We start from the raw sequence: 24409 nt of genomic DNA, 5'->3' as shown, positions 1-24409 counted from the left end.
TTCAGAGTTCTGAGCAAAGGAATCAAGGAATGGCCAACCTGGAGACTCATTCCTTATCTATGAGGAACATCTGAACCCCTGGCCCATCCCATGGAGCTCAGGTCATACAGAGGATTGAGGCCATTGTTTTGGGTTAGATGGAGATTGCCAGGTGGAGGTTAGCGGGAGGGTACAGTGTGAAAATGCTGTATAAACTGCATGCTTTTTGCAGGCTGGGCAGTTCTCCTGCCCAGCCCACTGCCACTGGACTCTCCTCTGTATGTAGCCCCCAATAAAACCCCATGTCTCATTTGCTGGCTCTGGGTCTCTTAGGCCTCTTGAACCTGGTACCATCTCCACTGGAGTCTGTAGGGGTTCAGCACAACAGACCACCATCACATACGCAATCCGTCATTGACTGGAGCATCCTTATGTGGTGCATAACTAATTTTGAAAAAATTCCATGGGAAGACTTTGAAAGCTGCTTCTCATGGCACCAGGGAATCACTAAAGAACTATGCATGATGTTTAAGAGAGTGACATGATCAGCTCTGGGCCTTGGAAAGAAAACTGGAGTGGAAGTCTCCTCATGAACCTGATGCAGGTGAAACTCCAAATTGGGGCTCAGCTTGGGAGGGTTCTTGGCTTCAGTTGAAAGAATTCAAGAGTGAGCCAACAGTGAAAGACAGCACATTTATGTGAGCAACAATGTGCAATGAAATGGATACTCCATGGACAGAGCAGGGCTATCCCATAGGTAGAGTGGCACTTGTGGACTGCTAGCTATCTATATTATTGCCTATGCCTAATTATATGCTAAGTAAGGGGTGAGTTATTCTTGAACTTTCTGGAAAAGTGGCAGCCAACTCTGGTGGATGAAGTCACTCCAGGGCAGGGTGTAGTTGGCTGGCCTGAGCTTGAGCATCCCTCTCTGCTCCCTGCCTGGGGATCAGGAAGCTCCACCTCATGCAGCCCATGTGTAAGTCCTAGGTATTTTATTTGTAGCTATTATAAATCAGATTACTTTCTTGATTTCTTTTTTGGACTGTTTACTGTTGGCATATAGAAATGTTACTGATTTTTGTATGTTAATGTTGTATCCTAAAACTTTACTGAATTTGATTTTCAGTTCTAATAGTTTTTTGGTGGTGTCTTTAGGTTTTTTCCAAATAAAAGATCATATCATCTGCAAACAAGGATAATTTCACTTCTTCCTCTCCAACTTGAATGCCCTTTCTTTCTCTTGTCTGATTACTCTAGTTAGGACTTATAGTACCTATTATAGTACCTCTTCAATAGTACTTCTATTCAACTATTGTTGAATAACAGTGGTGGTAATAGGCACCCTTGTTGTGTTCCAGATCTTAGAGGAAAGGCTTTCTGTTTTTCCCCATTCAGTATGATACTAGCTGTGGGTCTGTCATATACAGTTTTTATTGTGTTAAGGTATTTTCCTTCTATACTCAGTTTTTAAAAATGTTTTTATCATGAAGGAATGTTGAATTTTATCAAATGCTTTTTCAGCATCTACTGAAATGATTATATGATTTTTGTCTTTTATTTTGTTGGTATGATGTATCACATTGATTGATTTAAGTGCATGGAGCCATCCTTGCATTCCTAGGATAAATCCCACTTGATCATGATGAATGATCTATTTAATGTGTTGTTGAAGTCAGTTTGCTAGTATTTTGTTGAGGATTTTTGCATCAATATTCATCAGTGATATTGGCTTGTAGTTAGTTTCCTTTCTTTCCTTCTTTCTTTCTTTCTTTCCTTCTTTCTTTTTCTTTCTTTCTTTCTTTCTTTCTTTTTCTTTCTCTCTCTCTCTCTTTCTCTCTCCCTCCCTCCCTCCCTCCCTCCCTCCCTTCCTCCCTCCCTCCCCCCTTCCTTCCTTCCTTCCTTCCTTCCTTCCTTCCTTCCTTCCTTCCTTCCTTCTTTTTTTATGTGTCTTTGTCTGGTTTTGGTATCAGGGTATTACTGGCCTCATAGAAAGAGTTTGGAAGTATTCCTTCCTACCTTATCTTTTAAAATAGTGTGAGTAAGATTGGTATTAGTTCCTCTTTAAATTTTTGGTAGAATTCAGCAGTGAAACCATGATGTCCTGGAATTTGTTTTGCTAGGAGACTTTTTATTACAGCTTTGATCTCATTACTTTTACCAATCTATTCAGACATTTTCAGGTTTTTAATTTCTTTTAAGTTCAATCTTGGCAGATTGTATGTGACCAGAATTTATCCATTTCTTCTAGGTTTTCCAATTTATTGGTGTATATTTGCTCATGGTAGCTTCTAATAATCCTTTGAATCTTTGCAGTGCCAGTTGTAATATTTCCTTTTTCATATCTGATTTTATTTACTTGGTCTTCTCTTCTTTTTTTCAGTTAACCTGGCTAAAGGTTTGTTGATTTTATTTATCTTTTCAAAAAACCAGCTTTTCATTCTGTTGATTTTTTTGTTTTCTTCATTTCAAGTTCATTAATTTCTGCTCTGATCTTAATTATTTCTTTTCTTCTACTAATTTTGGGTTTGGTTTACTCTTGCTTGTCTAATTCTTTAACATGCTTGGTTAGGTTGTCTATCTGAAGTTTTTCTACTTTTTGATGTAGGCTTAAAGGTATACGCTTTCCTCTTAGTACTGCTTTTACTATATTCCATAGGCTTTAGTATGTTGTGTTTTCATTATTTGTTTGTAGACAATTTTCACTTTCTTTCTTAATCTCTTCATTGACCCACTGGTCATTTAGAAGCATATTGTTTAATTTCCATGTGTTTGTATAGTTTCCAAAAATCCCCTTGTTATTGACTTATAGTTTTATTCCATTGTGGTCAGAGAAGATACTTTGATATTATTTCAAGTTTTTGAATTTTTAAAGACTTGCTTTGTAGTATAACATAAGGTCTACCCTTGAGAATTATCTATGTGCTGAGGAGAAGAATGTATATTCTGAAGCCATTGGATGAAATGTTCTGTAAATATCAATTACATCCATTTGATCTATAGTGCAGATTAAGTCCAATGTTCATTGATTTTTTTTGTCTGGATGATCTGTTCAGTACTGAAAGTGGGATGTTGAAGTCTCTAGCTATTATTGTATTGGGGTCTATCTCTCTCTTTACCTCTAATAATATTTGCTTTTCGTAGCTCAGTGGTCCAGTGTTAGGTGCATATATATGTACAGCAGTTATAGCCTCTTGCTGAATTTATCTATGTATAATTATATAATGACCTTCTTTGTCTCTTTTTATAGTTTTTGTCTTGAAATACACATTTTTTGCATCAATATATTCTGCTCTTTTTTGTTTCCATTTGCATGGAATATCTTTTTCCATCCCTTTATTTTCAGTCTATGTGTGTCTTTATAAGTGAAGTGTGTTTCATGCAGGCAACAGATCACTGGGTCTTGTTTTTTTTTTTTTTAATCCATCAGCCCCTCTATGTTTTTGATTGGAGAGTTTAGTCCATTTATATTCAATGTTATTATTGATAAGTAAGGACTTACTCCTGCCATTTTATTTGTTTTTGGGTTATTTTGTGGTCTTCTCTTTCTTCTTTTCTTACTAATGTCTTCATTTTAACAAAGGTGATTTTCTCTGGTAGTACATTTTAATTTTTTGCTTTTTATTTTTTGTGTATGTGTTGTATGTTCTTTGATTTGAGGTTACCATGAGGCTTTCAAATAATATAATATCTCATTATTTTAAACTGATGTCAACACTGATTGCATAAACAGACAAGCAAAGAGAAAACTAATACAACTCTACAGTTTAACATTGTTCCCTGCTTTTTAATTTTTTGTTGTTTCTTTTTATATCTTATTGTACTGCCTGTCTTGAAAACTTGTCAATTATTATTTTTGATCAGTTCATATTTTAGTCTTTCTACTCAAGATATGAGTAGTTTACATGTCACAGTTATAGTGTTGTAATATTCTATGTTTTTCTATGTACTCACTATCGCCAGTGAGTTTTGTACTTCCACATGACTCTTTATTGCTCATTAATGTTCTTTCAGACTGAAGAACTCCCTTTATATAGGACAGGTTTCATGTTGAAATTTCTCAGCTTTTTTTTTTTTTGTCTGGGAAAGTATTTCTCCTTCACATTTGAAGGATATATTTGCTTGATATACTATTCTGGAATAAAAGGTTTTTTTCCTTCAATATTTTAAATACACTGTCTCCTGGCCTGTAATATTTTTACTGAGAAGTTTGCTGCCAGATATATTGGAAGTCCATTGTATGTTGTTTCTTTTTTTTTTTTTTTTTGCTGCATTTAGGATCCTTTCTTTATCCTTGACCTTTGGGAATTTGATTATTAAATTCATTGAAGTAGTCTTATTTGTGTTAAATATGCTTGGCATTCTGTAACCTTCTTCTACTTGAATGTTGATATCTATCCTTCTCTAGGTTTGGGAAGTTCTTTTTTATTATCCTTTTGAATGCACTTTGTATCCCTGTCTCTCTACCTCTTCTTTAAGGCCAGTAACTCTTGGATTTTCCCTTTTGAAGTTATTTTCAAGATTTTGTAGGCATGCTTCATTCTTTTTGCTTTCGTCTCTTCTCTCTTTGTATTTTCAAATAGCCTGGCTTCAGGTTCACTAATTCTTTATTTTGCTTGATCAATTCTATTGTTAGGAGACTGATGCATTCTTCAATATGTCAATTGCATTTTTCAGCTACAGAATTTCTGCTTGATTCTTTTTAATAATTTCAATCTCTTTGCTAAATTTATCAATAGGATTCTGAATTCCTTCTCTGTGTTATCTGGACTTTCATTGTATTTCCTCAAAACAGCTATTTTGGATTCTCTGTCTGAAAGTCACATATCTCTGTCTTTCCATGATTGGTCCCTTGTGCCTTATTTAGTTCATTTGCTGAGGTCACGTTTTCCTGGATGGTCTTGATACTTGTGGATGTTTGTTTGCGTCCAAGTATTGAAGAGTTAGGTATTGATCGTAGTCTTCACAGTCTGGTCTTGTTTGTGTCCATCATTCTTGGGAAGGCTTTCTAGATGTTTGAAGGCAAGTGCCTATTGTAATCTAAGTTTTTGGTCACTGCAACCATATCTGCATTAGGAGGCACCCCAAGCCCATTAAGGCTATGGCTCTTGCTGACTCATAAAGGTACTGCCTTGGTGGTCTTGGACAAGATCCAGAAGAATGAAATGGATTACCAGGCAGAGACTTTTAGTCTCTTTCCTTACTTCCACCCAAACAAATGGAGTCTCTCTCTGCTGAGCTGTCTGGAGTTGGGATGAAGTGACACAAGCACCCCTGTGGCCACCAGCAATGGGACTGTGCTCCATCAGAACTAAAGTCAGCATAGTACTGGATCTCACCCAAGGCCCATAGTAGCCACTGCCTGGTTACTGCCCATGTTTGCTTAAGACCCTAGGGCTCTACAATCAGCAGGTGGTAAAGCCAGCCAGGATGGCATCCTTCTTTTCAGAGGAACAACTTCCCCCAAGTCCTCAGCAGGTTCAGAGATGCTGTCTGGGAGCCAGGGCCTAGAGTCAGAAATCTTAGGAATTTACTTGGTGTTCTATTCTACTGCAGCTGATCTGGCACCCAAGCCCCAAAACAAATATCTCTTCTTTTCATAAGCAGAGAAGTCTCTCTTTATGACCACCACTGCCCTAGGCCCAAGGTAGTAAGGCAGGCTACTGCCAATGTTCATTCAAGGCCCAAGGGCTCCTCAATCATCTTGTGGTGAATGCTGCCAGGCCTGGGACTCTCTCTACAGGGCAGCAGGCTCCCCTCTGACCCAGGGCAGGCACAGAAATGAGCCAAACCCTGGAACTGGGGACCCCAAGATCCCACTTAATGCTCTACCCCACTGTGGCCAAGCTTGTACCTAAGCTGCAAGACAAAGTCCCCCTACTCTTCTTTCTCCTTTTCTTAAGCAGAAGGAGTCCATCCCTATGGCTGCCACAGCTGGGAATATGCTGGGTCACATCTGAAGCCAGCTTGTCTCTGAGTCTTACCCAAGGCCCATGGCAAGTACTGCTTGGGTACCACAGGCTCTTTAGTCAATAGGTGATGAATTCTTCTAGGACTAGGTCCTACCCTTCAAAGCAGCAGACTCCCTTGTGGCGCAGATTGTGTCTAGAAATGTCATCTTGGAGTTAGGTCCTGGATTGGGTGCCTCAGGACTCTCCCTGGTACCCTATCCTATTGTGGCTGAGCTAGTATCCAAGATGCAAGACAAAGTCCTCTATACTCTTCCCTCTCCTTTCCTCAAACAAGGGGAAGGGGTCTCTCCCAGAGCTGTGAGCTGTGCTGCCTGGGGCTGGGGGAGGCATGGTGCAAGTTGATCACCCCAGCTGGTATCTCACTAGGTCACATGCCCCCCAAGTCCACTGGCTGCAAGCACAGCACAACACCAGGACTTGCCCAGGAATTGCAGTCCTTGTGGTTTAGACACCCTTTCAAGCTTATTTTGTACCCAGAGCACTTTAGCCTGCAGTGTCCAGGCTTGCCAGAACTCAGGTTCCAACCACTGGGAGGGGTGATTCCCCTATGGCTGTGGTTGGTCTAAATGTTCCCTCCTTGGGCACTGGCTGAGCTCTGCATGGTGTTGCTTCCTGCTGTGACAGAGAAACACTGAGTTTCACTGCAAAATCCCATAATCACTGCACTCTCCCTCCCACCAAGTGCACAGATTTTTTTCTCCGTACCGTGTAGCCACTGCCAGGGGATAGGGGAGGGAGTGGTGTTGGTAATTCAAGACTATCTTTCCCATCCTCTTCAGTGCCTCTTTCAGTGATATGAAGTTAAAAACAGGTACTGTAATCACTCACCTGATTTTTGGTTTTTACTCAGGTGCTTTTTTGGTGTAGATAGTTGTTCAATTTGGTGTTCCTGTGGGGAGGATGATTGGTGGAGGCTTCTATTCTGCCATATTTCTCTGTTTCCTCCTCCTGGATCACTGTCCTTTAAAAACTAAAATCCATGCAGTGTTCTTTGTATGTATTTACCATAAGATTCATAATAAATGGAGATTTTTGTTATTTCTTACATTTATTAATATAGTGTAATGAACATGCTTGTACATACATCTTTGGACACTATTATAGTCGTTTTCTAAAGCTAAGTGTTTATTTTTATTTATTTATTTATTTTTTTGAGACGGAGTCTTGCTCTGTGCCCCAGGCTGGAGTGCAGTGGCGCGATCTCGGCTCACTGCAAGCTCCGCCCCCTGGGGTTCACGCCATTCTCCTTCCTCAGCCTCCCGAGTAGCTGGGACTACAGGCGCCCGCCACCTCGCCCGGCTAGTTTTCTTGTATTTTTAGTAGAGACGGGGTTTCACCGTGTTAGCCAGGATGGTCTCCATCTCCTGACCTCGTGATCCGCCCGTCTCGGCCTCCCAAAGTGCTGGGATTACAGGCTTGAGCCACCGCGCCCGGCCAAGCTAAGTGTTTAGAAGTAAAATTACCTGGTTAAATTCCATGTGCTTTTTATATGTATTGCAGTATCACCATGAATGAATCTGATACTAACTTAATCTCCCACTAATAATATTTAAGAGTAATTTTTTTTCCACACAGGGGCCAGCAGAGGACTCAAGAAGTTCTAAAATATCTGGTAGGGACCTTTTGAATGGCAGTATTTTGACAAAAAAAAAAAAAAAAAAAAAAAAAATGTTTTACCTTCAGCCTCCATCAACAACTCTGCCAATCAGGAGACAATGAAAAGGGCCAGAGGCATAAGCCTCCTTACAAGCTCCTTCTTCACCACGGGCTGGGCAGCCTTAAGGACCGACAGCTTTTATAGGCTCTGTGTTTCATCAGTTGTCTGGACACCTCCAGGGAAATGTCAGTTCCATCCATATAAGGGTAGATTTGTGTGAGAATAGAGCAGCTGTGTAACTCGTTTCCTATCAGCAGTCCCCACAAGGGTTCTCTCTCCCCAACTCCTTTCTGGAAGGGTTACCCCCAGTGGAAGATCTTTGTGGGGATCTCTAGCAGCTGCCACCCAGGAGGCATTGAGAAATTTGCTGTGGAAATGACAGGAAGCTGGACCTTTGCACTGTTCCTGCAAATCATGAACTGGCATTTGAGGCCTTTGACATTTGAGGCCTCAGTGACATCTGAGGCCTTAGGAGCTCTGGCCTGGGAAGGGAAGCCTGTGGGAGGCCAGAGGATCAGTAGAGCAAGGTGGGGACATGGCACCTGGGCAAACTCTGGGTCCAGCTGGGTCACTGTCCTGCCGAACGCCTATCAACTCCAATGGAGATGACACCAGGTTCAAGAGGCCAAAGAAGAGACTCAGAGGCAGAAAATGAGACATGGGATTTTATTATTTTTATTTTTATTTTTGGTAGAGACGGGGCCTCACTATGTTACCCAGGCTAGAATAATTCTTTATATTTTCTACATGTGATGTTCACAAGCAAGGGTTTAGTTCATGAGAGGAGTGTACATGGCGGTTATGCCTTTCTCGTGCTTGAAAGCAGTTCCAGGAGGCTCAGGGGAAGGATCCGGAACAGCAGGCAGCTGGGAGCAAAAGAAGTGAAGGGGGGCTTCCTGCTGCGTGTTGCTGTCCTTGACATAAGGAAAGAAACTGAAGCAAAATTAACATAGAGAGGTTATTTGGTCCAAGGTTGAGGACCGTGGCCGGAACGCACTTCAAGAGTGCTTTGGGAAATGCTCTGCTTGGCCTGTTACTAGCAGGTTCTTAAAGGCAAAGGGGGCCAGGCACGGTGGTTCATGCCTGTAATCCCAGTACTTTGGGAGGCCGAGGTGGGTGGATCATTTGAGGTGAAGAGTCTGAGACAGGCTGGCCAACATGGTGAAACCCTGTCTCTAGTGAAAATACAGAAATTAGCCAGGCATGGTGGCGCATGCCTATAACCCCAGCTACTCAGGAGGCTGAGGCAGGAGAATAGCTTGAACCCAGGAGGTGGAGGCTGCAGTGAGCCAAGGTCATGCCACTGCACTCCAGCCTGGGGGACAGAGCAAGACTCCATCTCAAAAAAAAAAAAAAAAAAAAAAAAAAAAAAAAGGCAAAAGTGATCAGGAGTGGCTAATACAGGGTTGTTTAACAGGAATTCTCACTGCTTTATAGAGATGACATTGGTTAGTGATTGGTTCTAAAGGGTTGGATTATGGGGTGTGAGTTTTGGTGTCCAGTGTATGGCTTTTTATGGCTTCTTGGCATCAGTCCAGAGCCCATACAGCAAGTGGCTTCAGGATGTAATTATTATTTAGCTCAAGGGGGCAGTGAGACATGACTGCTGTTTCATTTCAGTTCCTCTCTGGGCCTGATAATTAAAGGGGGCTCATATTCCTCATCATGTTTACCTGTTATCCTCAGATAAAGTTTCTTTGCTTTCTCACTGTTGTCCAGAAAGTCTGGGCTTTGGTGGGAGTCCCTGTTATAGTTGAAGATGCTGATGGCTGGATCAACGCACATCAGTGTTACCATGATCCACAAAGGAGGCACCTGCTCTGACACTCTGCGGGTGGCAGCAGGGGAATCTGGTTTTCAAATGTGCCCTTTGAGGCCACTGAGCTCAGGCCTTCTTTTACACAGATCAGATGACTTTAATGCAAGGGAGGCCCTGCCTGGCTCCTCTCACTGTCTTGGATGAATGGACCATTATCTGTGGTGGAGGAGCAGGGTGCCAGCGACCAAAGCTCTCAGGAGAGCCAAAAGAGCTACTCCAGCTGGGGGAGATCAGTTGGGACTGACATTGGAAATGTCCTAATATCAATGTGCATTTTCCTTGTAGGGTGGGAGATGTGCTGGACACTTTCATTTTCTAACTTTCTTTTACCACAATGTAATATTACCAGCTAGTGACCCCAAATCCCAAAGTGGGTAACATACATATTTAAATAAGCGACGTTTATAACTAACAAAAATACTGGAGGCAGAGGATTATTTCCAATATTGCACATTTATGCAAAAGTACAGAAAATAACACTGTACATTATATAATAGCATGTAAACACTCTAGAACTTGACTTGAATAATAAAATGTTCTACTAAGAAAGAAATATTGCTCATGAAGATTTTTGTGCCCACCTTTCCCAAGTCACAGGCCTTCATTTGTGTCACAACAGCAAGGTGGCAGGGCATCAAAACTGCCATACATTCTACATCCTTCACAGCACTGGAGAGATGGATATGACTCCATGGTGGTGTCTTTGGCCTGGCTGTTCTTGGCCCACCACACCTTGTCTGGGTTGTGATGTTTTACAGCCACAGCATCAGGGTCCTTTGCAGCTCTTAAGAAAAGACACACACAAACCACAGGCTTAGAATTTTTCTTCTCAGTCCTTTTGTTAGAACTGTTGGGGTATCTGGGAAATTTAGTGCTAAAGCCAATCAAACATGAACACCAACCCTACATTAAGGCTCTCTCCTCTGTATCAAATTCCTCTTGAATCCCTGCCTCTCCTACGATTGCTATAAATGTAAACTCAGGTTACAAAAGTAAGGGTAAGTGAATTGCAAGCAAGGTCACCCAGCTGGTCACTGCAGGCCCCCGAGATGGAGGAACAATGGGAAGGTGCTGTATTCAGCTGTGCCCCAGGCTCCGGGATGTGTCACTGTGAACTCCTTAGAATGGACTGTGTCTTACAACCAACCTCTCTGGTACTTGAAGGGTCTTCTGCCCAAACTGTAATTGTCTTTTGTTCAACCTACATTCCCTTTTCTGCTGTGCCCCAGGATATTCACATATGTCAGCTGTCCTAGAGTCCTAAAAGTCCACCTCTTTGTCCTCAAGGCCACCAGAAATGAAGGAACACTCTGAGAGCTCCCAACTCAGGCAAGAGGAGATCAATCCAGCCCGTCCACCGCATAAGCACAAGGCAGAGGCTCATTCATGCAGCCTCCCCTATAGTCTTCAGCCTACAGTGCCCAGGGAGGCACTGGCCAAGGTGCTGAACAGAGGGAGGCACTGGCCACGGTGCTGAACAAAGGGAGGTTTGGCCAAGGTGCTGAATTAAACACCTGATGGTAAACTCATTGAGGTCCAGTGACAGCCAAGCACCACTGACTCTCACAACCTTAAACTGAGAACATTCGACAAACCCCAGGCAGAAGGGAAAAATATTTTACACTCAGCTGCCATTTCTGCCTTTTCAAAACTGCTTGTTCTTCTTGACCTCACTCACTCAGGCGTATGGCCACAGCAGCAAGGAATGACCTTGCTCAGATAGGGAGTCCAGGTATCCCATTTGAGGAGGTGTGATTCACTTTTCCCCACGTGACTCACTTTAGTGCCTTGGCTACTTTGACGTAAAGACAGAGCACAACAATTAGGAGCACCATCGCGGCAACCAGTAAGCTGCTTCCAATGCCGATCATGATCTTCGTCCTGAGATCAAACATCTTTCCCACGCCTAGGGAGAAAGTGCAGAGAAGCAGAACATGGCCTCCGTCCCCACACAGCCAGTAAGCTTCCGTTAGTAGAGGAAGAGTGAACCCCAAACACAGATCTTTATGCATGTAAACTGCAAGCAAATCTTTCCAGAGACACCTAGGATCCTAAGCTGGCCCAGGGGTAGACAAAAGGGTTTATTTATGGATAAAAATGGACTTCAATGCAAACTCCAGAGGGAAGGAAATCATAATGACAGACAGTGGGAAGAATCTTTCCCTCTCACAGGCATGATGTGCAGCTGGAAATGACCACAGGACTGCCCTGGAGCTGATGGCTTCACTCCCCACCACCTGGGCCCTGAAATATGTTCACTCCGAGGGTCAGAAGTCACCCCTCACTGTACATTAGGTTTAAAATTATTTTATGAAGCTAAGATAATTAGTTTAAAAAGTATTGTCTAACAATACTGAGAATATGAAAATCTATTTTGTAAGTGATAAGTATTTTGGGAAAAACAGTTTTCAATCTTCCCACCGACAGCTGGGTTATCTCAGGGTTTAAGGAGATTCCTGACACTTCCAGCCAAACCCCTGCCAGGGCTCAGAGATGGGAGGTGGTCTGCAGAGACCAGGAGCCAGCTTATCCAGGAGCCCCTGTCCTTCATTCTGTCTTCCTAGTAGAACATAGGCCTACCTCTGCCTATTTAATAAATACTCAATTCTCCCAGGAAATGCAGTTTGTTTGGAATAAGTAATTTGCTTAATCTAACACTCTGAAATTGGGGAACAGTGAGCCAGGAGAGAAGAATAACCAATCTGGGAGCTAAGCATACTTACTACAGTTCAACCATCCAGAGCTAGATAAAGGCCAACTGTAACAATAAAATTAAGGGGAAAAAAGAAGCTTTACGGCATGGGATATTTGGAACTTCTCAAACCTGTAATCTGCGAAAGAGGGATCTAATTATCCCTGCTAGGAGTAATTAAGATCCAAGGTTGAACAGCTCAGCTCACTTTTGGAGGCTCAGGTTCAGCCGGAGCTGGTAGAATGGGCCTACTCCAACCTTCATGCCACAGGCTGTGTGACATCAGCTCTCTGGACACCAGCTCTCTTTCATGGAGTTCTGAATTCTATTCCATAGGCATATTTTTGCTCTTGTGAAATATAAATACTATTTTGAATCACTTAATTCTAAGTCTTTTACCTTTTCAGGTCTTATTCCCTTCCATTAATTTTTGGAGTTTGACTGCTAATCAAAAGCAAGTTTGAGATCTCAATTTAGCAAATAAAAGAAAAAGAAATGTGGGAAGGGTAAAATAATCTTACATTTAAATGTTCAGTGATAGAAGACTGGTTAGACTTTAGATTTTCGTTGCACAGTGAAATAATATGGAGCCATTTACTAGGATTCAGGCACACTTCCATTGACATGGAACGATTTTAATGCTTTATAGTTAAAAGAAGTACAAAAATGAAAGTCGAACAGGATATCTGTTCTAGTTAGGTTTGTATGATTTTTAAGGTACTCATATCCAGCCAGTGTAGTAAAATTAGATGAAGAGACACCAGGTTCAAGGACGATTGTGTGGACATGTTTCTCCCTGCTAAGCATAATTATTATCCCTGGAAATAACACGAATCAAACAAAGGAGAACTCTGAAACTGGAAAGAAGAAAGCAAACTACTAGGGACCCCAGGCCTGGGTAAGCTCCACAGCAGTAGAACAGGGGAGGTGGATAGATCTGGTGTTTTCCAATGCTCAAGCTAGCTTATTCCACTCCCAGATTTAATGTGAGTCCTGCTGACAACCCCAGGCTTTCCCAGCAGCAGTAGCAAGTTGGGTGGATTGCGAATCCCACTGGCAATAAGTCTGCAGGGGCAGTGCTCATCTTCCTTGCTAGTCCTGAGACTCCCCTCCTCAGACCCTAAAGGGGGATCTGACTACATTCAGTGACCTAGCCCAGAAAGCACTCTGTTCCCATGTGCTAGAGACCCCCCTGGACTCCAGCTTGGGGGCCCTCCTTCTGTCCCTCAGGCAGCACTTTTGGGGACCTAGAAGCCCCAGTAGCACCAGATAAATGAAGTAGACCAAAATAGGACCACGAAACCTCTGAAAATTAAATTGTCATTGGCATCTAATCCCACAAAAGTAAGCCAGGACCTGCATGCTAAACCTAGGCAGTGACTACGTAATAAAATAAAATATTTAAATAGGATCTAGAGTCTCCTAGCATAACAGTCAAAATGTCCACGATTCAATGAAAAATCGCCCATAATACCAATAACCAGAAAAGTCATGCCCGAATGAGAAGAGACAATGAACTGATACCCTGAACATGGAATAAGTTTGGTGTGTTCAAGGAACAAGAAAAAGGCCATTTGACTGGAGATGCATGAAAGGGGAGATGGCAGGAGAGGACTTGGGAAAAACTGGCTAAGGATACAAACATGCAGGGCTTAGAGCTCTAGTATAAGCTTATGTATATTTTTTTCCTGCCTGTTACGGAACACCCTTGGAAGATGTTTATTGGGATTTTAGGAAGAAACTCATGCAATCTGGCTGGGGAGCCTGTGCTTTTAAACATAGACCAGTGGTTACAGAAGAGAAAACTGAGGTCAAGTAAGGTCAAATAACTTTTCCAAAGTTACATAGCAAGTAACTGACTAAGGTGGAAGGAGAATTCACGTTTCTTTTCCTAGTGTTTTTTCCTGGAACCCATCTTGAGCATATATCTTCTGAGGGGATTTGAAGAGATTATGTCAGAATAGGCAGAAAACTAAAATCCTAGGCTTCCTTGCTCAATTCAGGCACAGGACTGTCTTTCAGTATGAGGAAGTAGGGACATAAGAAAAGGAAGAGACAACTGGGAAGATGCTAGCATTTGCTTTACCTTGAGAGGCTGCTATGGCAGAAGAGTTGCTTCACTTTTCCATTGATTCCAAATGTGAAAGAGAATCAATTCTAAATAAGAAGGTTCTACATGGGCATGGGGAACAGGATAGATGGAAATAGGGAAAATGAAAGGGGTCCTGGATTTCAAGCCCATCCTCACCATCTATTGATACCAAGACTAATAAAGCAGTTCACCTCCCTAAGCCTGCTGCTTCTTTTCTAAAGTGAAGGGATAATGAATGGTGTGAGGTTTGACAATGATGGCAGTGGCGGCTGTTAGAGTCTCAGAGGTTTCTACAAGGACAGATGTGTCACAGTTTGGAAAACTGTTGATGCCAATGTGAGTAATTAACTCTTCTGCTGTGGCTCTTCTCCAGCCACAGGTGTGTTCTGCCCACAGGCTGGATCCAGGCAGAAGGTGTGAAAGTGAGGACGATTTTGAGGGAATCTTTACCAATGGGTCTCTGCTAGAAAAAGTCTGCAGTCAAATGACTGTTCAATTGGAATCGTCACTTGGTTTCATCATGTTTCAAGATTTCTGACTCCTCAACAAATCAAAGAGCTTTCCTACTTCTCTTCTAGATCCCACAGTTCTCATTTAAACAGCAACTTTCAGGAGCATCTCCTGCACACACAGGTTGCACAGTCACCTACTCAGAGTTTTTGGAATCTTGAGTCTGTTTCTTCTGAGACTTACCCATTTATTGAAGCAGGGTTTCTCTAACTTATGTGTGCATAAGAATCATCTAGACAGCTTGTTAAATCACAGATTCTGGGCCTAACCATAGAGATCTGATTCATTGGTTTGGTGGGGGGAATCCATGAACTTGCCTTTCTAAGCATCTCCCCAGGGGAGGCAGAGGCACAGAGGGACAGAATAGGATAGATGAATACATAAAGGGGAGTTCATTAGGAGAACTGACTCACACAATCACAATGTGAAGTCCCATAATAGGCGGTCTGTTAGGTGAGGAGCCAGGAAGCCAGTCCGAGTCCCAAAACCTCAAATGTAGGGAAGCCAGTAGTGCAGACTTCAGACTTCAGTCTGTATTGAAGGTCCAAGAGTCCAAAAGCTGAAGAACTATGAGTCTGCTGTTGGAGGGCAGAAAGCATCCCACACGGGAAAAAGATGTAGGCTGGAAGACTCAGCCAGTCTAGTCCTTCCAAGTTCCTCTGCCTGCTTTTATTCTGGATGCTATGGCAGCTGATTACATGGTGCACATTCAGATTGAGGGTGGGTCTGCTTCTCCCAGTCCACTGACTCAAATGTTAATCTCTTTTGGCAACACCCTCACAGACACCTCTAGGAACAATATTTTGCATACTTTAATCCAATAAAGTTGACACTCAATATTAACCATCATAGAGCCCAAAACAGGGACTCCATGTTCAGTCTGTTTAATAATAGCCCTGGTATCTCCTGCAATGGCTCTTCAGGGACCACATCTCATTCTTTTCTGATTCCTTAGATCTGCGTTTAGGGCTGTGGAACCTTCATGTTTAACAAGTCCCCCAGGTGATTCTGACAAAGCAGACTGTTTCGGGAGTACGTGCTGGGAATCTCTGGCCTCATCTCTGAAATTTAAGGCTGTCAGGCAGTTGGTCAGAGGCTACATGTACAGGGTTCTGCATTCACAGCGCCTACATTCCATTATGACCACTGACTTCCACAAGTGGGTTCATGAGGAGAGCTCCAATCTGTTTTTTTTTTAAATGTTTATTATTTTATAATTTCTCAAAAGTCTTTCATCACATGGTTTATCTTTTTATTAACAAAGGTTTTTTTTTTAATAGGTTTTTGGGGAACAGATGGTGTTTGGTTGGTTGGGTAAGTTCTTTAGTCGTGATTTCTGAGATTGTGGTGCAGCCCTCACCCAAGCAGTGTACACTGTACTCAGTGTGTAGTCTTTTATCCCTCACCCTCCCTCACCCTTCTCCCTGAGTCCCCAAACTCCACTGTATCATTCTTATGCCTTGGTGCCCTCATGGCTTAGCTCCCACTTATAAGTGAGGATATAAGATGTTTGGTTTTCCATTCCTGTGTTACTTCACTAAGAATTATGGTCTCCAACTCCATCCAGGTTGCTGCCAATGCCATTATTTCGTTCCTTTTTATGGGTGAGTAGTATGAATAAACCACATTTTCTTTATCTACTCATTGACTGAAGGGCATTTGGGCTGATTCCATATTTTTGCAATTGTGAATTGCATACTGTAAACATGCATGTGCAAGTGTCTTTTTCATATAATGATTTCTTTTCCTCTGGGTAGATACTCAGTAGTAGAATTGCTGGATCAAATGGTGGATCTGCTTTCCATTATTTAAGGAATCTCTATACTGTTTTCCATCCCACCAGTAGGGTAGAAGCATTCCCCTTTTCACCACATCCATGCCAACATCTATTATTTTTCAATTTTTCATTACGGTCATTCTTGTAGGAGTGAAGTGTTACCACATTGTGATTTTGATTTGCATTTCCCTGATAATTAGTGATTTTGAGCATTTTTTCATGTTTGTTGGCCATTTGTATATCTTCTTTTGAGAATTGTCTATTCACGTCCTTAGCCCACTTTTTGATGGGATTATGTTTTTTTTTCTTTTGTTTCAGTTCCTTGTAGATTCTGGATATTAGTGCTTTGATGGATGCATAGTTTGCAAATACTTTTTCCCACTCTGTGGGTTGCATGTTTACTCTCCTGATAATTTCTTTTGCTGTGCAGCACCTTTTTAGTTTAATTAAGTCCCATCTATTTATTTTTGTTTTTGTTACATTTGCTTTTGGGTTCTTGGTGTTGAAGTATTTGCCTAAGCTAATGTCTAGAAGGGTTTTTCCGATATTATCTTCTAGAATTTTTATGGTTTCAAATCTTAGATTTAAGTTTTTGATCCATCTTGAGTTGATCAGTTGATTTTTGTATAGAAAGATGAGAATTCAGTTTCATTCTTCTACATGTGGCTTGCCAATGATCCCAGCATCATTTGTTGAATAGGGTGTCCTTACAAGAGCCTCAAATTATAGTCTCAACAGCTGGGACAGATCTTTTCAGTCATACTTTAAGATGAGTTATATGGCAGCAGCATGCAAACTCAATCTCTGCCCTGTATCAGGTAGACTGAAAACCCAGTGGTGAAAGCCTCAGTATGCCACTTATGGGGAAGAGGAAGATAGAATCACACTCAAGGGGGAGGCAATGCAGAAATTAAAATCATACACTGTATCTTGATTTAACGTATTGATCACCCACACATCCTTTTCAGCTATTTCAAACTGGAGTGGTTACCTTGACACTTTTGAAGGTGCATTTGTCAGCCCTAACTTCCCAGCATCCAGACTTGGCTTACTGGGTATAGCACATACAAATAGAGAAAAGTTATAAGAGAAAAAGACTGAACAGAGATTTTGTAAGTGCTGTGCTCTACTTTGCCTAGTTGAGCAAATTCAGGCAGAATTTTCTTAGGACTAATAATTTTAGCAAAGCAATTATACACATATAAATACGTATAGCACTTATATAATAACACAAGAAAATCAATACCTATGAATTTCTAATGTAAATAAAATATAATTTAGGTCTTCATTAACCTGTAAAAATGAAGAAATTGAAGATCAGGAATTAAAACTCATTGGAATTATCTGTACTACATACAGGACTATTTTAATTATTTTATAAAATATAGCTTATGTGTTCTAGTTATAACTATATTGGAGCATTTTGTGAATCAAAAAACAGACTGCAACTATCAGACACTAAAGAGTTCATTTAGCCTTTAACTAAGACACATTTCTCCCAAATCCTGAAGGAAATGCTTCCTCATGGCTACGTATGTTATAAAAAAAAATTAGGATGCTATCCTGACTAACACAGTGAAAACCACATCTGTACTAAAAATACAAAAAATTAGGCAGGTGTGGTGGCATGTGCCTGTAGTCCCAGCTACTTGGGAGGCTGAGGCAGGAGAATTGCTTGAACCCAGGAGGCGGAGGTTGCAGTGAGCCAAGATTGCGCCACTGCATTCCAGCCTGGACAACAGAGCAAGACTCAGTCTCAAAAAAAAAAAAAAAAATTAGGATGAGTCTGATAAAAATAACATACACGTTCTCATGTCACTGAGGTCCGAGTCAGAGTCATAAATGAACAAACTTATGTAAGTTAGTTCTCATGTAAATTCACCAAAATATTAAATGAGTGTAAGACATCCTTTTACACAAAAACAAACATCTTCACAAAAATGCAAATAAACACTCATGATTCCAAAAGGGGGAGGATGGGAGTGGGGAGGGTTGAAAAACTACCTATTAGGTCCTATGTTCACTACTTGGGTGATGGGATCACTAGAAGCCAGTCTCAGTATCATGTAATATACCCATGTAACAAACCTGCATATGTACCCCCTGAATCTAAAAAACCAAAAAACTTAACAAATATTAGATAAAAAGACAATATTTCTATTTATTTCAGACAAGTAGTTTCCAGGGAGGATGCCTTTATTTTTAGGATGCAAATATATCACTCTTCAACACACACACACAACAGTTACAATCTCTGAAAATTAAGTCTGCCAGAGATAACTGCAATCTCCTTGACTCATATGTCTTAATCCTTCAGTGGGGAACCTCAGCATTTCACACTTTAAATGTATCAGGAAAGGGTTTGGAAAGAAGAATGTATATCAGATTTAGATTTTGTACATGAAGAATTCGTGTTAAAAAAAAAAATGAATCAACTTGCCCAAAGGATGCAGAATTAAGAGGAGACAGGACAAGAGCTTGAGGTAATTTTACCTAACATCAAATTCTTTCTCTTGCTACTCTATCACACTGCTGCCTTCTACATTTCTGGTTCCTTTTTTCCTCTCCCTATATCTGCACAAATGCAGCTACTCTCCAAGGGTCTCTCTTCCTTGCTTCAGTTCCTCCCTTTACCACACTCCGTCAGCTACTGTGGGAACACCACTAAACTTCCCTTCCAGCCACTGACGGTTCATTCCATTTCTCCTAATCCTCTGTTTTCAGATGTTTGCAACATCCTTCCAGGGAATGTTTTATTCACAGCTAAAACTCAATATTCCCAAAACTAAACTTCTTCCCCTCAGGCATCCTCCTTCCTTGGGTTGAATTTAGATTATTGGTGTTGCCATCCTTAAAGCCTCAATTTCACATCTGATTCTATTTTCTCCCACAACACCAATATTAAGTTAGTTGTAAAGTCCCAACAGTTTCATTGTTTTAGCATTTCACCATCCAGCATCATGTTACTATGTTCAATCTTAGACCCTCATTCTCAGTGAGCCACGGTCGTGCCACTGCACTCCAGCTGAGCAACAGAGCGAGATTCCATCTCAAAAAATAAATGAAGTAGCATTCAAAGCTCTCACTATGACCCAGCTGAAATCTACTTTAAACTTCCCCTATTACCCTTCTTTTTCAGAGAAATGAACTACTACTCATTTCTCAGCTACATCCAATTCTTCTAGCATTCAAGATTTTATTCACCCAATTTTTTGTCTGAATTGGCCTTCTTCCAAATTTACTTGCCTAATCCTGTCCTTTAAAGGCCTAGATAAAAATACCACTTCCTTTAGTGAGCCTTTCCTAATCTTCTTCATCCTTCCCCACTTATATGTTCTAGAATGTAAATCCTTAAAGACAAATTATAAACTGATCATCTTTGCATCCTGAAATGTACTCAAACTAGTGCCTTGTTCACTAAGGTGCTTAATAAATACTTGTGGAATGAATGTGTGAATGAATTAATGAAAAAGTGTGAAGATTTGTGGTCAAAATATTTTGTAGGACGGTAAGTCTATGAAATGTTATTTTTTACACAAGTAAATAAGGATAACAGTTAAATCAATTACAAAATTTCAAAGAAAAAATTTACATCACTACATGTACTTATAAAAAGCCATTACTTTGAAATTTTTAATGGTATCTGGAAAGTCATCCATTTCTACTTACCCACTGCTGAAACCTAACCATATTCATCAATTGCTGAGCTCCAGGACATAACTTTGACCCCATGGACTCCATTATGGTTTGGATCCTGTCTAGGTCTACTCTTGATTTTAGAGCCAGAGAGCTTGTTGAAGAATTTGCTCAAACTCCTCTCATGTGTATCACAGCTTTACTGATGAACACACACTGCCTTTCACCAAAGGAGAGCAACTATTACAATACAAACTTCAGAAAAACAAATAATAATATTAAACAATATTCACCATTTAAGGTCACTTCTTTGTATTATCAGCAAGAGTAAAGCATTCAGGAAAACAAATATAAACTTTAAATATATTTTCAAGTTTTCCCTAATACAGTAATGGTCAGAGGTTTCAATTTATTATGAAACTCAGTAGAACAATTTATATAAAAGAACATCATTTTCAAACTAAAAAAAATACTAAATACACAAAAGAAGGTAAAATTAAAGTTGCATTTATTTAAGCAACTCAAAATAAACTATGTCAATCTGAGACTTTAACACACAGCAGCTTACTGTAGTATTCTTTAACACAAAATAAGGGTGTTTAGAAGCCTATTCAAAGTGTTTACTGAATTACTAAATATAAATGAGCCATTTAGAATTATAGGCAGAGTCAAGATGGTCTCACGTAACCCACTGGTTTACACATTTAAAAAGATGAAGTTAGAGGTAATTTTCTACTTTGTCAAAGGATTACCCAATTAGTAAAAGTCTGGCTTAGAACCTAGTTCTTCTGGCTGTTATAACAGTGCCCTCTCCAATGCTTTATGCTGCCTCTCTTCATCCATGTTTATGAACCAAAACACATTTCACGTGTGGCACCAAAAACAGTATCAAAGTGGAAAGGAAACAGGATTTAGAATGAGATAAACCAGAGTTCAATTATGAGTTTGCTCTGTATAGCCTGTATGATCCTGGGCAAATGCCAAAACACGAATCAGAATTAATATAAGGGAGGATAATATCAATGATTTCACATGGTGGCTGTGATTATGTGCTAAAATTTCCAGTACCTACCACTGAGTAAGTATTTGAAAATATGCATCAGTAACTATTTTTTTAACTTTCATATTCTGCTGCCTCAGAACAAGCTTTAGGCGGCTTGGGATTTTCCTAAATGAAATGACCCTTTGTACTCACACATACTTCCATAGAATAGTTACAAAAAATATTCATCTTCAGAGAGACACACAGAACCATATGTAACCCAAAGACACAGGTCAATCCCGACCCATGGCACCAAAGACGTGACCGTCCTTCACAATTAAGGTAGCACTGTTAAATTTAAACACTCGCCTTTCATCCTCCCTATTATCCCCTTTCTGCTTCTTAATCTTTATAGCCTTTCTCACCACCAAATAAAACACAGTTTTACTCAGAGTGTGCTCATTACCTGTCTCATTCCATTTGAATATAAGCAACACAAGGGTAGTCGCTCCATTTTATTTTATTACTGCTGCTTCCTAAATGCCTGCTACTGTCAGTAGGCACTCAAATATTTGTTGAATAAATCACTTTATTTAAATGACTTTGGAAGCTATTAATATATACTACCTCAAACAATGTCTTGGAACAATCTGTTCTGTAAGTTTGTTACCTGCCTGCTATAAAAATCATTAACTTTTTCCTTATTCTATTATTTTTTTCTTTTTTGAGACAGGGTCTCCCTGAGACACTCACGCTGATCTCAAACTCCTGGGCTCAAGGGATCACCCTGCCTTGGCCTCCCAAAGTGCTAGGATTACAGGCATGAGCCACCATGCCCGGTCAACTTTTTCCTTAAAGTAAGTCTCACAACCCTGTATAAAGTAATGTGCAGACAAAGAGAATACAATGTTTTATTTTCTTTAGTCCTCTAATTTACCCATGAGGTAGGTCCAAGGAAATGTAGAGATTTTCCCAAGTTCACTCAGCCAGTGAGTAACAGAATTGCATTACTACTTTGAGCTATTTGTAGCTCAGTACTCTTAGACTCTGATGACATTACTAAAGTTCACCTCAACAATATTTTTCATATTCAAGGTACCAGTCCAAATAGATTTTAGGTGCTTTTCTCTGCAACTTCTCTAATTCTTGTCTTTTAAAATATAATGGAGCCAAAATGTGGTTTTCTTGGCACCATAGTTTCATATAAAGATAAACAAGGCCAAGCTGGACTAACTGTATGAACAAACCAACAGTACATAAGTATATTATACATAAACATTTACAATTGTCAAATTAGTTAAAATTTAATGATGACCTACCTTTATTTTACAGGCATGAGTGGAGGATGCCACTATTAAGTAATTTTTGTAGAAAATAATTTCGTGTTTACTAAAAATAAAATAGAATAAAAATTATTTTTTCACCTGTATAAATTATCATTTTAAACAGCTGCAGTAAAAAATAAATTGTTTCCAGGTCATTACTTAAATCCTGAGATTCAGTTTGCCTGGTAGGGGACAAACAGTTGAGATCCCTTCTCAAGTGACCTCATTAATAACACTGTGTCATGTATTTATCATTTCTAATATGCACAATATATAAAATAATTGACGTTTTGATTTATATTAAGGCGAGATTAGTGTAGATGATTCCTATAAGGGACTAGAGAAAAGATCAAACTATAACACATTGAATATGGACTAAATAGGCTGGTGTGGCACAACCTTGGGCTTGTAGGTTCCTTACAAAATACGTGATCAAAGTTCCAGACTGACTGTCAAATTAATTTCTGAAAAACAGACCATCGTGAGTTTATGGAGTCAAGAAGCAGAAATAAGGACTGCACTCTTGCCTGGACATTTTAACTAGTATGACCCTCTCCAGTCTCACCTTCCCTTTATTAGCTCTAAATTTCCGCATTCCTAAAAATGAGGAAGCTGAACTAGATTGCCTAGAAGATGCTTTAATGGTCTAACTTTCTATGCCCATAGTAGATTTTTATCTTCTCTTCTCTAATGTAAGCATTAATGTCAGAGAATCAATCAGTATTGCAAAAGGTGAAGAAAATAAAAACACCAATTCAGAAGAACACTTTTTTCCTGTGTACAAGTCACACACCTGTCATCCAGGACAGTACAAACATTCTTGCCCCTACTGGTTCCACAGTACTCTTCTCCTAAGTACACTTCCATATTTCTTGCTGAACTTAAAATGCCAATAGAAGCGATTTCTTCACCTCCATCGGGGCCACACCTCAGGTAAAGGAAGCAGGGGCTTTCATCTTGGTTGTTCAAGCTTCTCTTCTAAATCACCAGATCCTGGCTAGGAAAACAGGTGAAAATATCACACAGTATAGTTTCTGAACATGGCTCATAACCCACTTGTTAGGCCATGGGGTTTACTCTAACAAATGCTCAACACAGAATTCATAAGGAAATGGAGACATCACACATCAGGGCTTCCCCCTCCATTTTTTCCTCAATCATCAACCTTCTACTCAGTCCCCTGCAACTGATTCTCGGATAAATTACTGGACCCCTAATGTGTGCATAGCAGTAGGAACAGAACACAATAAAAGACAAAGTGTATCTTTTTTCGAAATTAAGTCGACGGCGGTCGTCGACAGCTGGGCTTTTTACACAGCCTGTTTTGGTGAAGAGGAGGTGGCTTGTTTCAGGGTAGATGGGCGGACTGACTTAGCAGCCCTGACGACCTGTCACGCCTGACGGGGACGTTTATGAAATTCCGAGTCCTGGTCACCTTCCCTCGCTCATGCCCCGGGGCCTCGGGTACTTCCTGGCCAGACCCACCCCGCCTCCGCCCACCCCGGTCCTCGCCCCTACCTCGCAGCCCCGCTTCCCCGCAGAGACCTGACACCAACTGCTCTCCTGGATTCCGGGCTCAGACCCTCACGGCTCCCCGAGGAGCGCGGCAGTCGCAGAGTGCAGCGCCCGGGTCCCCGGCGGCCCGGCGCACCCTGAAGCAGGTGGCGCCAGCAGCTCTTCCCAGTCGAAGTCGCGGGCGCCGAGACCCGCCCGGGTGAGGAGGCTGTGAGTCAGGGCCCCGCCTGCAGATGGCATCCCAGGAAGAGGCAAGCGTGGGTTGGCGGTTGAGGCCCCCGTCCTCGGACCGCGTGTCCATTGCGCCGCCTCCTGCCAGGCCAGCCCTGGAACCTCTCTGCCAGTGCTTGAGTGTCGGCCAGTGTAGCCTAGAAACGGGCAGGCAGAGCGACTCCCGGCTCATACCATTTCAAACGCCAGCCGCTTCTGGCTTTGGTGAGAACAGACACCAGA

At 41.1% G+C, this 24409-nt stretch overlaps 1 protein-coding gene across 2 annotated transcripts; it reads right to left on the bottom strand.

Moving 5' to 3' along the window:
- Positions 1-9861: 9861 nt before the first annotated feature.
- Positions 9862-24394, bottom strand: FAM24A (family with sequence similarity 24 member A). Of its 2 annotated transcripts, XM_050803164.1 has the most exons (6): positions 23987-24394; positions 23235-23438; positions 22436-22505; positions 20168-20354; positions 11207-11333; positions 9862-10211 (listed from the first exon to the last, which is right to left on the bottom strand). In XM_050803164.1, the coding sequence occupies exons 5-6, from the start codon at positions 11320-11322 to the stop codon at positions 10019-10021; spliced, it is 309 nt and encodes a 102-aa protein (XP_050659121.1). In that variant the 5' UTR covers positions 11323-11333; positions 20168-20354; positions 22436-22505; positions 23235-23438; positions 23987-24394; the 3' UTR covers positions 9862-10018. The 2 variants fall into 2 exon arrangements, with proteins under 2 accessions (XP_050659121.1, XP_050659120.1); XM_050803163.1 differs by lacking the exons at positions 20168-20354; positions 22436-22505; positions 23235-23438; positions 23987-24394 and adding an exon at positions 12252-12422.
- Positions 24395-24409: the final 15 nt, after the last annotated feature.

This window comes from Macaca thibetana, chromosome 9, assembly GCF_024542745.1.
Source record: "Macaca thibetana thibetana isolate TM-01 chromosome 9, ASM2454274v1, whole genome shotgun sequence".
NCBI classification, from domain to species: Eukaryota; Metazoa; Chordata; class Mammalia; order Primates; family Cercopithecidae; genus Macaca; species Macaca thibetana.
Note: the sequence above shows the minus strand (reverse complement) of the source record. Positions and strands in the feature narration are given on the sequence as shown.

Coding starts and splice junctions, on each gene's coding strand:
- FAM24A (XM_050803164.1), bottom strand. CDS start 11,322: ATGTTTGATCTCAGGACGAAGATCATGATCGGCATTGGAAGCAGCTTA. Junction 10,212..11,206: donor AAAGTAGCCAAGGCACTAAA/GTGAGTCACGTG, acceptor TCTTTTCTTAAG/AGCTGCAAAGGACCCTGATG.